The sequence below is a fragment of the Populus euphratica genome, unplaced genomic scaffold (genome assembly GCF_000495115.2).
Source record: "Populus euphratica unplaced genomic scaffold, PopEup_1.0 scaffold2510.1, whole genome shotgun sequence".
NCBI classification, from domain to species: Eukaryota; Viridiplantae; Streptophyta; class Magnoliopsida; order Malpighiales; family Salicaceae; genus Populus; species Populus euphratica.
In genome coordinates, this window is record NW_011502336.1 from 5,383 (window position 1) to 21,896 (window position 16,514).

Genomic DNA, 16,514 nt, shown 5'->3' on the forward strand with positions numbered 1-16,514 from the left:
TTCGATTGAAGAGATATAGTTGAGGGACTTAAATGAAATTGGCCAAGCAAATATATGAGTGCCACGCGCCCACAGAGGGTAAATTGTTAGAAAATCCGCAGAGAAAAGGAAAGAATATTAACATGATCGAACGAGTTCCAGAGCATGCAGTAGAGGACAAATCTCTCTTTAGCTTGGAGGTTTTCCTGGGTCCATGGAAAGCCTGCCTTGGCCAAATCTTGACCTGTTAGGTTCTGTTCTTGTGAGGTCACTCCTTTTGCTTCTTCATGAGCTCTTCCATGACCGCGTCAATGCTATCATATTTGCAGACAATTGCAAAGACTGCAGAGTCCTGGGTTTTTGCTGCATTTTTCATCGGCTTTGTTAATGGATTTCACGTTCAGTGAAATTTTATATTCTTAAAATAAAAAAAAAATATAAGGATATATCCCTGCTGTTTTCTTTTCTTTTGTCCTGAAATAGTAGCAAAAAATTATATAGTAAATATGATAAACTATAATTCTTTAAATATAAATGAGTTTTACAGTATTTTTAAAAAACTATATAATCTCCATTTTTCAAAATTTACATTCAAAGTCTCCTTCAGTGAATCATATATATATATATATGTGTGTGTGTGTGTGTGTCTGTTTTAGTTTGACAATAAAATATTAAATTATTATTTTTTAATTTATTTAAAGACATAATATTTATGAGTGACAGTATAGACTTAAATAGGTTTACATCAAATTTTTGATATGATTTTTAAGGAATTATAAGACTATTAGTATTGCCCTTGATATTGGAAGTGGCTCGGGTTAATTGGATCATGTCTTGGTCTATCGGGTTAACAATTTAACCCATATTTTTTATTACATCACCCAATTTTTTTATTTATTTTTTTAATTCCGATGATACAGCCGACCTTGAATTTGCTAGGTTCTAGATGGACCCGCTCCGAGACTGGTCTGGATTTTGCAGCTATAGATAAAAGGTAAAAAATGGGCCAATGGGGCCTGCAAAATCGAAACCAATTGAATAATTAACTAAGAACGTGCCACGTGGCTCATTGAAGCGAATAAGTGGGGTTTCACAGATTACCATATAAGCCCTCCCCCATGATACCATTTTCCTTGATATTTTTCTAGAAAACAAAAAACAAAATGGGACCAGTTAATCAACACCTTAGTTTTGTTTTTGACATTTGTAGATTTAGAGTTTTCTCTCCCTGAATGTAAAAGCAAAATAACCAGCTGATTTTCACCTGAATCATCAACAGCAGCACAAAAAAATCACTTCTCTTCTGTCACTCCACTCTCTCTTGGATCACAAAAGTACGTTCCTTTTTTTTTTTTTGTTTCATTCTCTTAACTCCACTTTATTGATGTATGACACAAAAATGAAAAACCACTTCTTTTATGGCACTTCCAATTTGGAAGTTGCTATTTTTTACACTTACATTTGTGTGATTTTCTTTGGTTTTTGAGTTTGGTTTAAGAGGGATTTTGATTTTATGTAAATATGTGCAAGATTGTTTTTTTCTTTTTTTGTTAGAATTGATTTGAGTTTCATGCAGAAGCTCCAGACTTTTTAATCTGGGATTATTGAAATGTTGAGATTATGCGGATTAATTTGTGATTTGTAATTTAGGTCTCAAGGTTTTTAGTCAATCAAGGCTAAAGCTTTGAGATTTTGCATTTGCATGTATAAGATTATAGCTTTAAAGCTCCCTGTTTGTATGTTGTCTCACTTTGTTTTGATCAGTATATTGGTTTCAAAGTGCACAGTTATACATATCTTGTCAAGCTCATTTCAGTCCATTTTGGATTCTATTGGACTGGCTGCTCTAATTTATTTGGTAGGTTTTTATTTTGTTTTTAATTACGGTAATGTTTTGAGGTGAATCTTCTTGTATTTTTTTCTCTTCCAATAGTAGTCTGTGTTTTCCTTGTTCTATTTTTTCTTAAGATTTTGTTCTCATAATCAAGGGATTTAAGCTGCATATTTGTTTGTTGGCCATTTTTGTAACTTGTTATTTTATTTTGTTAACTGTGCTGAATGAAGGTTATTGTCTTAGGTTTTCGTGAAAATTAATCTTGTATATTTTAGTTCTGGTCTTGCATGGTATAGACTCTATCCTTAATTTGTTCAAATTAGAGTTTTTTTGTCTGTCTGGGGAATTTAATCTAAAATCTTGTTCGGTAAAGGATTCATTTATAGGCTACATTTCTGAATTGTAACTCGGTTTTTCAGGTCAGACTGTGGGGTGAGTTTGAAGATTGGATCACTGTGGTTTTTAGACAAGCTTGGGTTTAACAGAGTTGTCGTGTTAAGGGTTTTTAATTCTTAGATTTGGAATGTTTAAGTGAAGGTTGTTGAATGGGAATGCAGACAAAGGGATCTCAAGGTGATGGTAGTAGTCATTATAAACAATCTCAGCTCCAGCCATTGGCACGGCAAAACTCAATGTACAGTCTCACTCTCGATGAGGTTCAGAATCAGTTGGGTGACTTGGGGAAACCTCTCAGCAGCATGAATCTTGATGAACTTCTCAAAAACGTGTGGACAGTGGAGGCTACCCAGACTATGGGTTTGGAAGTGGAGGGCACACCATTTGCCAATCAAACTGCTTTGCAGCGTCAGGCAAGCTTATCGTTAACCAGTGATCTGAGTAAGAAGACAGTTGATGAGGTTTGGAAAGACATCCAACAAAGCAAAAATAACAGGGGGATAAAGTCTAGGGAGCGGCAGCCTACTTTTGGAGAGATGACTTTGGAGGATTTCTTGGTAAAAGCAGGAGTTGTAGATGAAGGATCCATGGACAAGAAAGATGGTGGTTCCATTGTTGGGGTTGATACAAATGCAGCACAACAGTTTCAACAACAAGGTCAATGGTTGCAATACCAACCACATCCACAGTATCAGCACCCACAACAAAGCATGATGGGGGTTTATATGCCAGGTCAGTCTACACTGCAGCCACTTCACATGGGGGCTGGTTCTTTGATGGATGTTTCATACTCAGAGAACCAGGTTGCCTTACCTCCACCTCTGATGGGGACATTATCAGATACACAGGCACCAGCAAGGAAAAGAGGTGTGCCAGATATGATTGAGAAGACAGTTGAGAGGAGGCAGAAGAGAATGATAAAGAACCGAGAATCTGCTGCCCGTTCACGAGCACGGAAGCAAGCATACACAAATGAGCTGGAGAATAAAATTTCTCGTCTGGAAGAGGAAAATGAAAGGCTGAGGAAACTAAGGGTGGGGTTTTCTTTTCAGTTATTCCTCTGGCTCAACTACCTTTCTATTGGATATATTGATAACATGTGCTGAACTGTCTGTTTTAGTTTAGTTTCCTTTTCTCCCTCCTCCCTTGAATTTAAGGAATGAAGGATGTTCATACTTGCTTTGTGATTAAGAAAGAAGGTGTAATTGAATCAGAGATAGAATAGTTTAAAGAAGCCCTTGTTTGATTTTCTTTTGCAGTGATTTTCAGTAATCATGCAACTGAAATTTAGATCAGTCTGATATACTGTCATTTGACAGCTTATCAGCTAGCTATATTCCTACTGCAAACCAAACATAATTGTCTTCCAAGAATGAAGATCAGTTTGACTAGTTTTATGATAGTTTTTTCTTTGAAAATCCAATGACATTCATAGGCATGACAAGACATTTTGAAGGTTGTCTCCTCTTAAGTGGCTGGGGAAGAAAACTAGATGATGACTATTAATCACTACATGAAACTTTAGATTCATGTGGGTATTAGAAAGCTTCCTGTCTCCATTTTTCCTTTAGTTTTGACAGAAAAATTAAAGAATAAATGAAAGGATTCTTGATGCATACGCTTGTTGTTTATTTCATGAGATATTATTGCTCTTGTTCCACTATCCCCAATTTGATGCGCAACTTGCATGTTGGTCCTTCTTGTTGTGAAATCTGCAAGCACCCCCTAGTTATTATTGCCAGTTCAATGGTTGTAGCAAAATCATTATCCCAAAACTCTAAAGACTAGCACAGCCATGCTTTTCCACTTCAAAACTGCTCTCATTTAGTTTCCTTCCCCAATAATTTCCAGCAATCAAAATCAAATTTACCACATTTCTTGACTAACCAAAACAGCTCAGAATCATGATTCATAGACTGTTGCTTCTACCACCAAATCATGTTTTTTCCTTGGAAACATAATATAGAAATTAATAAGATGAGCTCCATATATCATAAGAAAAGAAGAAGGTGCTCTCTTGCTATTGAATTTGTTCCGTGGGCAAAAGGCTATTCTTCTTTTACTTGTGGTGATAATGATGTTTGTTGGCATCGGTTTATATATACACAATCACTTCCTTGAGTATAAGGATATCATCTTCTTGGTGTTTATTGGCCTATATGATGATGGTAAAACATGTCTATCTTGGCACTGAATACGAGACATGTGCGTATGAAGTACATTTTCCCCTCATTCTTATTGTTAATTGCCAATTTGTATATTCTTTTTTATCTTATTTTGATCTGTTGTCCTTAAACTTGCAGGATCTGGAGATTATGTTGCCATGTGTCCCTCTCCCTGAGCCCAAATATCAGCTTCGCAGAACAACATCAGCCCCATTCTAGCAAATGAAGTTTTGTAGATATGATGAATTTCTGGTTTGTGCTCATAATTTGCTCCTTGATCCTTTTAGAAGCAGCTGCTTGTCACATTTACTCCTGTGAGTTTGCTTCTCATCATCATGAGTTTTTGTTTTTTCTTGTATCTATTCTGTGAAAAGTTGAGTTAGAAATTTTCATATGTAATTTTCACTGTTGGAGTGTCCTGGGATTTTGCCCATGCTAGCTAGTTCTTTTTCGTATGGTCAATATATTTTAATAGCTTCTTTCAGCCTGACATTCCCTCACTTCGTATTTCGATTTTAGTACAATTGTCAAGTATAGATTGCATCTTTCATCATGTGTTTTGTGCTGAGAGTGAGTTCACTTTGTGCAAAAGAGACACTGGTTATTCCTACGGAGAAGCAAAAGATTGTGCTTGTATATATTGTTTGTCAACTGTGCAATCCGGCACTAGCAGTCACTGAGATATGCTAGCAAAATGAATTGCTAGGTTTGAGAAACCTGCAGGATGCAGCAGGGTGCAATCGGCTAGTCTAGGTAGCTAATTTGCACATAGCGATGCATAATGAGGGCTATTTAAAGGAATTAATATATGATTTTCAGTAGTTCCTAACACACATTACAAGGGAATGCACAAGCTCCCTCAGATAATTCACAAAAAAGAAGAAGCACATCATGTTCTATTTAGTTAGTGTCCCTTATATATATATATAAGAGAGAGAGAGTCTCTGAGAGTTTTAAAATGAATTTCTGCCTTGCTATTTCTATTGTTTATTTTTCATTCCGAGATAGTAATTAAAGGCTAATATCTGCAAATTACATGTCTGGTCTGAAGTATCTAGGCTAGTTCCAGCTTGTCGTAGGGTAACTTGTATTTCAAGGAGTGAAGATTCCATTCTCTTATTGTGTTCAAGATTAATATTGTTTTTGCATTTTAAAAGTTTTAAAATTTTAATATTCTTTTACTTCAAATTAATATATTTAATGTTTTTAAATTATTTTAATATATTGATGTTAAAAATATTTTAAAAAAAATAAAAAAAATTATTAACAGAAAAATTATTTGAAAACTATCTATAACTATATTCCCAAAACACTTTTAACTACGACCAGCTAAGCGTCTCTCTTTTCTCAGCTTAAAACTAAAGAAAGGGAGCCATTATTTGCGATTCTCTATTCCATTGTATATATTTAACCATAGCAATTATATACATTAATGATAGGAAAGCAACTGCCTTCATTTCATGAGTGGTGCTTTGCCCCAACCAAAACATCACATGAACAAACTAGACTGTAAGTTAATGAATGGCTGAACGAAATAAGGAGCAAACGCCGGATCTTCGAACTTAGAAGCAGAGAAAGCCTACTCCCTTCAGTACGGGAAAGAGTTGCTCTTTCTGCTTTAGATGCAGCCAGTGACGGGCCTTAGCAATAAGATTAGGAATGGGCCTAAGCGCAGGAAGGGAGCAGGGAGAAGCAGCGGGTAGAAAGAAATCGTCTTGAGGTAGAGGTGTAAGTTACCGACAGTCTCGATCCTCAAAGGAACTGTGACTGGTCACGCCTACCATATCGAAAGTAAACCTGACCGCGAACTCCCACTTCCTTCAAAAAACTTTCTATTGTATATTTCGCGTCATTGTAGACTCTCTTGATTGACCGACAGAAGATGCGAAGTTCCTATCCTTTATCTTAACACTAGAAGCCTTAACACCAATGATTGATAGTCTATCTTTTTTAACGAAAATCACAGTCAAATCTTGGTTTATTTATTAAAAATAAGGAGCACGTGAAGCTATAATATCCGTAATTACAAGCATGTCCTTTTTTGAAGTTTGAAGAAAGGGGCGTCCAGGACATTTTGTAAGTGAACTTAGCGTAACCAGATAAGGAAGGGTAAGCAAACTGGATTAAAATATCCATGACAAAGTTGGTCAATCTCGTTAATAATTGGAAAAAGGTTCTTTGAAGTGATGCGAAGCAATGATTAACCCTAGATGGGGATCTTGATGTCTTGTTTTTTCAATCTTTTGATTCAATAACTGTTCAATAGTAGTGGGGAGGCTCGGGAAGGGAGCGATGAACTTAAGCGTACCAGGTCCCCAGGGAAATCCGACTCTTCCAGGGGGGTGGGACTCGTCGGGTCGGCACTGAGGGAGGCTTCCTGCACAGGGGTGAGCTCTTGAGCAACTTGATTAGATGAAGATGTTGCTTCATCTAATCTGGCTCGCCAAGCAGGAGTCCCAGTGTTTGAGTTTTTTAAGCGATCTGAAAGGATCATCTAAGATCTGCGGTAATTTGTTAACACACCAATCTATTGCCTCATTAACAGAGAGGAAAGACTTTCCACCCTGCCGGTCCAGCAGAGGGCTCGGGGGAACTTCACGGGCTCATTTTCCTTCGCTATCGAGCCCCTGCAAATACAGGAAATGACTCATCGATACCTAAACCTAAAGTAAAGGAGCAATCCCTACTGGAATGACTCAGTATCGGCGCCTAATCAGAGGAAGGGTCCCTGCTGGTGAGGAAGGAGTAGTTAAATCCACGGTCTCAGGCAGCAACTAGTCTCGAACGGAAGGAGTTGTCTCGAAAGAGCCCAAACCAAAGGGCGATGGCCAACCAAATCCCTTTTCCTTTTAGCCTAAGCCATAGTTCACCCTTTGTGGATGGAGTGCCCGCCACCCGTTAATCTCTCACGATATGGAGCGGCCCCGAGCACCACTTTATTTGTTCAAATCAATCCCCTCTTCGCTACTGGCTTGGCTTCTTCCACTGAGGATGTTGGATTCCTAAATTCAATCATTTACCCTTCGCCAGCTAACTCTTAGAAAGAAAGTAAACCCATGCAGTCATATTCAAGACTAGGAAGAGCCAACTGGTCTCTCGATCCAGAACAACCCTTCTATCTGTAAACCTAACAAGGGAAGCCTAAACAAAGCGTCACATCTGGCTTGGGAGGGGTTGTCCTCTAAACCCATACCTGAGGGGTCATCTTATTGGTGTACTACGCAAGGAAATGAAGCCTTCAGAGGCGAAGTCAAAAAACTTTAATTGTAAATGCAATAACCCTTGTCCTGATATCAATACCATGCCAAATATATATATATATTCAACATTGTTACATTTGAAAACTAGTTGGTCCCATTTTTTGTTTGTCTTGCTTTTGTGCTCGGAAAGGTTTGAAGGTCATCAGCACTCCAATGAAGTCAACCGCATTCAGGATGAAGAAAACAGTCTGGTCCTCTGCATTTTAACATCACCTGTCAAGCTCCAGGACATCAAAAGGTCAGGTTGATTCATAGCAATGGGAAAATTGTAGAATATTAAAGAAAACGAGTCAGTTTTGGTATAATCTAAGGAAAATAAATGGTATATAATCAATAGTAAAACTTACAGCGAACCACCTCCAGCAGGACCGACCGCTTTGAAAAGGGACACTGCTGTCATAGCAATGCCATTAGCAGCTCCTCTTTGGTTTCGATCCTGTACTTTAAAAAGTTTAAGACAATTTGTTGAAGAAGATTATAAGCTTACTAACCATAAAGCATAAATGAAGCAGGGAAGTGGCAGTGAGTAAATCAAGAAAAGAACTTCACCACGGCATTGTTTTGCAGAATAAACAAGCAAGTTGCAATTGACACCTAGTCATACAAAAATAATAATCAGGGTCAAAAAAAGGGCAACAACAGCTGAATGTTTTTCATCCAAATAGATCAATCCAACCACTGTGTTGAAGATTTTCAAACTACATGTGCACTTACAGAAAGAAAACTCTTGATTGTAGATGCTACACTGATCACCACGCTGAGGCCGAGCCCCGATAACATGGCTATAAAAGGGTAACTTGCCAATCGTGGTATGAATATAATAACCTGCATTTAACGAAAGATTGTGACAAAGGAATAGGTGGAAGCAGAAAGTATGCATAGATGCTACAGTTTGTTGAGTTTTTTCCCCAGCAATTCGACTTACTGTTATCGGTCCAAGAATCCTCTCCACACATGGATATAGCAAAAGTTGAAAGACAAGAAGGCCGAAACCTATTATTTGAACAATTTGTCAGTGAGTTTCCACTGTAAATATGGGAATATGGTAACCGTGAGTATTATATCAAGTTTCAGTAAGAATTTATTTTATTTGTAATTTTTTATGATTATAGAATTGAAAGGTCATCAAATACAATTCTGAATGTTATAGATACCTGTGATTGCCAGAACTTCACCATCATCCCCAGTTGTGTAGCCCAGCCCTCCAAGTTTTCTAGGGCTCTCAGCCCATAATGAGATATCTACTAGAATTTTTTAAGAGACTTTCCTTCCTTTCTTTATCATCCGTTGCTTCTAAAGCATCATACGACTCAAGATAGTAACACGATTTGAAATAAAGATAAAAAATACATATATTTTTAATTAAAACCCCTTCATCGCTCCTTCTTTGATGAAAAGTTTTGATTAGGATAGAGGACACTTGAGAACTGAAGGATGACAAAATAAATAATTATAGGATGATAGTAAAATGACTGTTAAGTTATTTTTACACCAACTGAGTTAATTAATTAATTAATATTGATACTAATTAATTTATAATTGACTCTGGTTTTGTTGTTTGAAGGGGTAAACTATTTTTGAGTGAATTATATTTAATGTTTTATTTCAGCTTCTATAGTTTAAAATTCATAGTTAATTAATTTTCAAGAGTTCCCGTCTACGTACCCCTTAATGATATCAAACTGAATGTCCATTCTTTTTCCTTCTGAAAAGCTTTCCATATTTCTACAGCTCCATCCACTTCTCACCAACCTCCCAGCTAGCTAGCTAGGGGGTAATTAACAAACCAAAAACCCAAGTTGGCATTTTAGGACACAGATCATGCATGAAACTAATGCAAGCACTCAAGTTTTTGTCTGTCAATGACATAAAACCACCACATTCTTACCAGATGTTTCCTTTTTTTTTGAAGAAAGGACCAAATTTAGAGTTTGCCTGATTGTCTGATAGCTGGAAAGATCCATCTAGCTAAACTCATCAACTTTCAAAACTTCCATGCAAGAGTCCCGGAGGGAAACCCTATAAGAATGATTGTTCTCCAAAACAACAATTTAATATATAAAGTTCTTTCTTTCCTTTGTTTTTGTTCTCCCGATGGAGGGGAAACGGATTTTCTTGGTTGGTTTGCTTCTTTTTTCCATCGCTGGTATTTCTACAGGTCAGATGCCCGATTGATTTATCTCAAAATGTTCTTATATTTTCCCGTGTTAGTAATCTTGAGTCTTGGATTAACAGATAATTAGCGATTTCTGATAATTAATTGATCATTCATTGTTTTTCTTTGGTATTTCAGCTCAGAAATTTCCAACACTTTTTGTTTTTGGAGACTCCTATGTTGATACTGGAAATTGGCCACGGGATGTCAGGGGTCCATGGAAAGAACCTTTTGGTAAAACATGTCCTGGTAAACCAAATGGTCGAGCCTCCGATGGTCGTGTCCTAACTGACCATATAGGTGATTAATGAATTTTCTCTCCTGCTACTTTTTTTCTTTTCTCTCATCTTATTTTTAGAATGGAGAGAATTTGAAATCATAGGTATTAAACCTGTAATAGTTTGTTAGGCCGAAACCTAAGCTGAAGTTAGTATGCTTTCGAAACAGGTTGGGAGTTCACCTCCCAATTTAAGATGCAACATGTTGATTTTATCAGACCTGGAAGAGACTTGTCTAGTTAACTCTATGGATTTTTTTTTAATTTTATACAAAATAATATTGTTTTAACTTTTTTTCCTAATCGACATTGTTTCATTAAAAAAAAAACAACTCAAATAATATTGTTTTGAGATAGACCTGGGTTGATCCAATGATCTGAGAGTTAAATTGACCATCTAGTCAATTCTGACAACTATTTATGTGATTTTTCTATTACAATTATGAAATTTCACCAAGCTATTAAATTATATTAACACATCTATTTTTACATTTGCGTTCATGAAATATAATGTGCAGCTTCATTCCTGGGAATAGAATCACCTACACCTTATCAACTGAAAAACACATCAAAAAGCATTCAGCAAGGGTTGAACTTTGCATATGGAGGCAGTGGTGTTTTCCCCACATGGGCGAAAGACAGCCTGACAGTCCAGATCGATCGATTTGAACAACTACTCAAAGAAAATGTATATAGTCAACGTGACCTTGATAATTCAGTTGCTCTGGTTTCTACCGGAGCCAATGACTATCCATTCTATTTTACGGCCAAGAAAGGTTCAAAAGATGTGAGTAGTTCTTACCCTAAATAAAGAAAGTTTTACAAGTACTTTTTTACGTTGAACATGTAGCTTTTTAACTTGTATTTTTTGAATTTTTTTTATATGATAGGGATTGCCTGCTTTCACTGAAGGACTTGTAAACCAGCTTGCTGCAGACCTACAACGTATTAATCGTCTAGGAGTGAAAAAAGTTGTAGCAGCAACACTACCGCTTCTAGGATGCTTGCCAATACACATGATTCCACCAAATACATATCAGAATTGCGACGAAGAATACAACAAAAACGCCAAGATTTACAACCAGCTATTGCAGAAAGCAGTGGAGAAATTGAACACTGGTGATGGAAACAAAAGCACATTTGTAATTCTTGATCTCTATAACGCTATGGTTTCTGCTATTGACCAATTCAGACAGAATGCAGGTAATCTCTGCTCATGTTTTTTTTAACCAAAATTGTTTTTTTTAATGCAACTCAAGTTAATGTTTATATAACCTTTCTTCTTTCTGCTTGTCACAGCAAACACTGCGTGCAAGAACCCGCTGCAGCCATGTTGCTCGAAGACTGTTGAGTACATATGCTCAGCGGAAGGACTATGCTCGAGTCCCAAGTCATCTTTCTTTTTTGATCTGGCACACCCTTCGGACAATGGCTGGAATGCTATTTATTCATTTCTGCAAGGTTCTCTTCACAGAGGTCTGAGAGTTTGAGGATGGTTCCTTATATTTGCATACATTATGTGCAGTCCATCTCCGGTTTCATCCCTTGTGATTGTATTCAATTTAAGAAATTTGTCTTCCTTCTGAATCTTTGCAAAGAGAAAGAAACAAGAAGACTGTCTGACCGAGTCATGTAATGCCATTAATTTCATATGTTAATTATATAGTTAATTGAGAGTAACTAAGATTATCGTTTGAACTTCCATGTACATGCAATTACTATTCCCAAGAGATCATGGAGGAAAGTTCGATGAGTAAATCTAGAAAATTTGTGATTTAAAATCCGACTTGTTAAGTTTGATATTGAATTGTAAAGATATTGATCTTGTAAATCCTAATTTTACAGCCTAATTAACTGGCTAGTTTTTATATATCCTCTCCAAAACTGTTTATTTTCCAATTGCACTGTTAAAAAAAAATTTCCGTTGATATTTTTCAGAGAGCTCCGAAACTGTTTATTTTCCAATTGCACTGTTAATTGTTATTTTTTATGAACAAAATCACTGACAAATTGAAAAGTCATTAGTATTATTTGGTGGTTTTCTAAAAAAATTCAATTAATTTAAAATCTTCATTTAAATATTACAAAACGAATTAAAAATCATTTAAACAAAATCATCGGTGATTGTTGGCAGTTTTGAAAACTTTTTATGAAATTAAAATTTTAAATTAAATATTACAAACGGAATTACCAATAAAATAATTAAAAAATTAATATTTAGTTATCCATTGGTAAAACAATCACTAACGCGTCCTAATAAAAAGTCTGAATTCTCTTATTTCACAAGATACAAACTCATTTCTTATTCTTCTTCTTCTTTTTCATTATATGTAAAACACAATAATATTTTTTTTCTTTTTCTTTTCTTCTCTTCTCATCTTCTTCTCTTCTTCTTCTTGCTCAAGCATGTCGTCTTCTTCTTTCTTTTTTTATCCTTTTAGTTTTTTTTAATTAATATGCTTTACGAAATTTTATTTTTCTCTTTAGTTTCACTTACAACTAAAATAATGTAAGATTTTTTTGTTTTTTTTTTTACTATATTTGTTTTTTTTTAATTATTTTTATTCTTAATAATTGTTTAAATGTTTTCTTTTTTCTTTTTACCAGGAACTTGCAGGCACAATTGTACATATTTACGCTAGAAAACCATATATATATATATATATTGAGGAAGCTAGTCAGGAACGAACAGAGATCAGAAAATCTCGATAATGTTGTCATATTCCAAACTGTGATTCGCTCTACACAGGAAAACAAATGCATTCAGTAAGCAAAACATGTAATTAATAGCAGAACAAGGAGCAGCGTAAGCAATGCAACAACAAAAAAAAAAATAGTTTTAAAATTAAAAACAGTTTACTCGGTAAAAAGAACCTATTCGTTAGTTATAAGTTCCGGCTGCACGAGTCACAGATTGGCATGATCAACCCGTGGGTAAATGGGTTAAATAGGTGTATTGGGTTTTTTTAATTCGTCCAAAATTGAGGCCCGCAAGACTTGAAAAAAGGCCCAAGATCTTGGTGGTCTCTCTCAAGTTTTAAAGGTCACCATGGCCCACTTTTGACTTGAAAATTGTAACATGCTGACATGCAAGTTCACTCGACCAGTACTTGATGCTACAGCTACCTTAAAAGCTAAGGACTCGCGTGATGGAGCCCGAAGCGGTGACAGCATCCCGCACTATCTGTTTTCATGGAGGACATTTTATCATCATTTATAGAGTAATGCTACCAATGGCAACGGCGGTGATTTCTAATAACTTTCGGGTCATTGGTTTAATCTCTATCCGTGTCCTTACTCTTCATGAAATGAAATCCGCGCAGTAGATCATTATTAATGTTTATCATATGTGTGCTTGAATATTTAGCACTAACAGAGAATAGAAACATCAACGTAACCAAGCTCTGTGTAGTTCATAGCACATTCCTGAGCCCTTATTAATTATGATCTATAATGGAAATGTAGGCCCAGAAGGTTTCACTGTGTGGCCCATATACATGCTTGCATATGATAATGGCGTCTCAGTGATATGGAAACCATGCTCTGTATAGTTTACACCAAGGCCGGAGAGTGTTTTGAAAATGATCCTGAGACCATGAGAAGAAGAAAAAAATGAGATTTTTGAAATAGTAATTCCTAAGATAATGGCAACAACATGACTTGAAATGTAGAGGTCACTAACAGCGTAGTTTTCGACCATAGCGATCAGCAACTATTCCCCAGAAAACAGATGTTAGAGCTCTCCCAGGCATAAACGAGGACCCTTTACACATGTATAGAACGTTTTTGTGAAGAAAATTTCATCAGTAATCATACATAATGCTCTCCAACGCAAGTCTAAAACAAGGAAAGCAAGCTCACTGACATATCCAATATAGTAGCCAATATCTTTCTCTAGCTCTGCAATACCAAAATCTGTAATATGCAGATAGGTACAATTCATAAATGCCCTGTTCATTTCAGGGCCATTTGGGAAGAAAGAATCATGAAACCCCAGTTAGCATTAAACGGATGGATTGCACAACATTCACCATGAAATAAAGGAATGAAAATAGAGTTCATATTGGAAGTGCTACGGGGAAAAAAAAAGACGTCACAGTTAATCTCAAATAACGTTGCACGAATGATGCGAGATGCCCAAAAGACTGAAGCAAAGGCAGGCCAATTAGCATATGTAGTGAAGTCGAAATGCCACTTAATATTTCAGCTACAAACCAAAACATGCAAATGCATCTCTCTCTATAGGTACAAAAGCATCCATACAAACAAAGAGCATATGATAGTTGATTTACTTCCATTTTTCACCTTGACAAGCTGTATGTCAAAACTCAGGTTTCTTTCAGGATCAAAATGATTTGAGATGAGCACTTACCAGTAGAAAGCACAATAATCCATATTGAAACAATATCACGAAATGGGAATCATGCTTAGATCCTGAGCAATAGCTCTCACAGTAATTATTCCTCTTCAACAATGCCTCTCTACGCTTCTGCAGGTTTTTTTTTCTTCTTAAAAAGCACTTGATGGTTCAAATTTGCAATACAAGTATTGAAATGAGTTATATATTGAAGCTATATACCATTCCGGGCTGTGTTTGCTGAAGTTGTGAATAGCTTTGGTAGCGTTTAGATCCAATTTTGAAATAGAAAAGACGGGAACAATAAGAACGTGTCTCCCAGTGCAGAATTCTCTCAAAAATGATCCCAAAGACAAATTTCTGTCTGTCTCATTATGACTGTGGGATACATCGTTTTGTAAATGTTAAAATAATAATTATAAATATAGAATGGTTAAAGCACTTTTCTCAATTTTTTTCATTATGTTAAGCACACGTTCTCTATGATTTTCGTAGAATGTAAGCACAGATTCAATTACATTTGGATTTTAATCCGAAAACAAGAATCGGGTTTCATATATAAGCTTTAAATATTAGAACAATTAAAATATGCTCAATATTCCCCATGGTGTGAAAACCAATTGACCACATCAACATCCTTTTCGGCTGCTGGAGGTATGCCTTCCATCACCTTCTCTTGGCCCTTTGGATAATAAATTCCAGTCCTCTCATGTGGAACCCAACCATTGCTATCAGTCTCTCCCATGTGGCTCTTATTGTTCCTCACTTCCTCGGCATCCACCTTCATTGTCTCACGTATTGTGTCGGCGGAACTTTTCTTGTGGTAGGTTTTTCGAATCATTGGCCTATATATGTTTTCACAAAGAAATGGTGATATTGATCGATAAGAAACAGACCAAAACATTAATGATCTAGCCATAAGTTATAGCTATATACAAACACTTACTTTTTCAAGAAGATTATTACATGGATCTGATTTATGATCGACTGAAGCTATCAAACCAGCCGGTTCAATATACATTACAAGCTTTGACGTAAAAACAAAGGAAAGAAAGAAAGCTGGAAGCCTTACTTGAAAAACATGGAATTCATGGTGTGTGCACCTCTAGCAAATGTCCCAGAAGACATCTCTGTCTTTGCCAAGCTCCAAACAATGTGGATGGTTCATGCATCATTTATAAGGCATTGGAACATTATATATTCAAAGCAAGAAGGCATGGGGGTGTTATCCATATCTCTCATTTCTATGGAGATTTTGTTTGGGACCATTTCACATATGTCATTGTCTGTTTCAACTGCTAAGCTTCTAGATATCGAAAGAGATGGCTGTTCCTCAAGCAATCATTGATGATCTGTTGGCCTTGTATCCATAGCGTACAATTTCATAATCAATAGTTTATTAAAACACTACGAGTAGACCAATCATATAATTGGACTGAATGTGAAATAAAAGAAAATCTCACAAAATTATTCCAAACCAGAACACTATCATGTCCAATGAAGCCATCATGCAAGCTTTACCCATGCCTGAAAGATTGGTAGCTTTTCGGGACCATTTTTATCCGCGTATGGCTGCTTGGTCTTTCATCATCTATCCTGGCCCGCACCAATAAAGATTGCCACCTTCCGGCTCTTTGGACCAAACCATTGACAGGTCGTGATCATAGTTTTTAAACCCGGTCCGGTGGCTGACACTGACAGGTCGTGACAATCTGAACACCACTTGGTTCGGGCACAACTATCGTTGCAACAAGGATAAGTTCACATAACCATATTTTCCAGAACATTTGGGTCGTGACCCGGCCTAAGGATAGGGTTGTAAGTGAGTTGATCCGCAAGTTTATAAATTGGCCCAGGGTTTACTGTACATTTTAATGAAACAATATTGTTTTGAATATTTAAAAATAAAAACTGATAAATTAAAAATAAAAATAAAAATTTTTTGAATAAAAATTAAAAAAAAATAACTCATTAGTTAAAGTTTGATCAAGTTAACTCCCCCGAATAATTTAAAAACAAACCCAATCCTGGCATGTCCTAATTCATCGAATCACCAAGTCGCCTTAGTAAGTCTAGCCAGGTTTGATAACT

General features: G+C 36.2%; 2 protein-coding genes and 1 pseudogene across 2 annotated transcripts; 1 reads left to right on the forward strand and 2 right to left on the reverse strand.

Annotated features, from left to right (window-relative positions):
• The first annotated feature begins 1,153 nt into the window (after positions 1–1,153).
• On the forward strand, positions 1,154–4,927 carry LOC105119086 (ABSCISIC ACID-INSENSITIVE 5-like protein 2). The gene is made up of 3 exons (XM_011017183.1): positions 1,154–1,313; positions 2,233–3,243; positions 4,513–4,927. The coding sequence occupies exons 2-3, from the start codon at positions 2,359–2,361 to the stop codon at positions 4,591–4,593; spliced, it is 966 nt and encodes a 321-aa protein (XP_011015485.1). The 5' UTR covers positions 1,154–1,313; positions 2,233–2,358; the 3' UTR covers positions 4,594–4,927.
• Positions 4,928–7,719: 2,792 nt separating this feature from the next.
• LOC105119088 (protein ZINC INDUCED FACILITATOR 1-like) lies at positions 7,720–14,481 on the reverse strand (annotated as a pseudogene).
• A 467-nt stretch (positions 14,482–14,948) lies between these two features.
• LOC105119087 (uncharacterized) lies at positions 14,949–16,090 on the reverse strand. The gene is made up of 2 exons (XM_011017184.1): positions 15,496–16,090; positions 14,949–15,268 (listed from the first exon to the last, which is right to left on the reverse strand). The coding sequence occupies exons 1-2, from the start codon at positions 15,549–15,551 to the stop codon at positions 15,016–15,018; spliced, it is 309 nt and encodes a 102-aa protein (XP_011015486.1). The 5' UTR covers positions 15,552–16,090; the 3' UTR covers positions 14,949–15,015.
• Between the last annotated feature and the right edge of the window lie 424 nt (positions 16,091–16,514).

Bases quoted from the DNA above. Each gene is read 5' to 3' on its own strand.
- LOC105119086 (XM_011017183.1), top strand. From the start codon at position 2,359: ATGGGAATGCAGACAAAGGGATCTCAAGGTGATGGTAGTAGTCATTAT. The intron at 3,244-4,512 runs GTGGGGTTTTCT...TTAAACTTGCAG, and splicing joins AAAGGCTGAGGAAACTAAGG to GATCTGGAGATTATGTTGCC.
- LOC105119087 (XM_011017184.1), bottom strand. From the start codon at position 15,551: ATGTCTTCTGGGACATTTGCTAGAGGTGCACACACCATGAATTCCATG. The intron at 15,269-15,495 runs GTAAGGCTTCCA...AAACATATATAG, and splicing joins ATGAATTCCATGTTTTTCAA to GCCAATGATTCGAAAAACCT.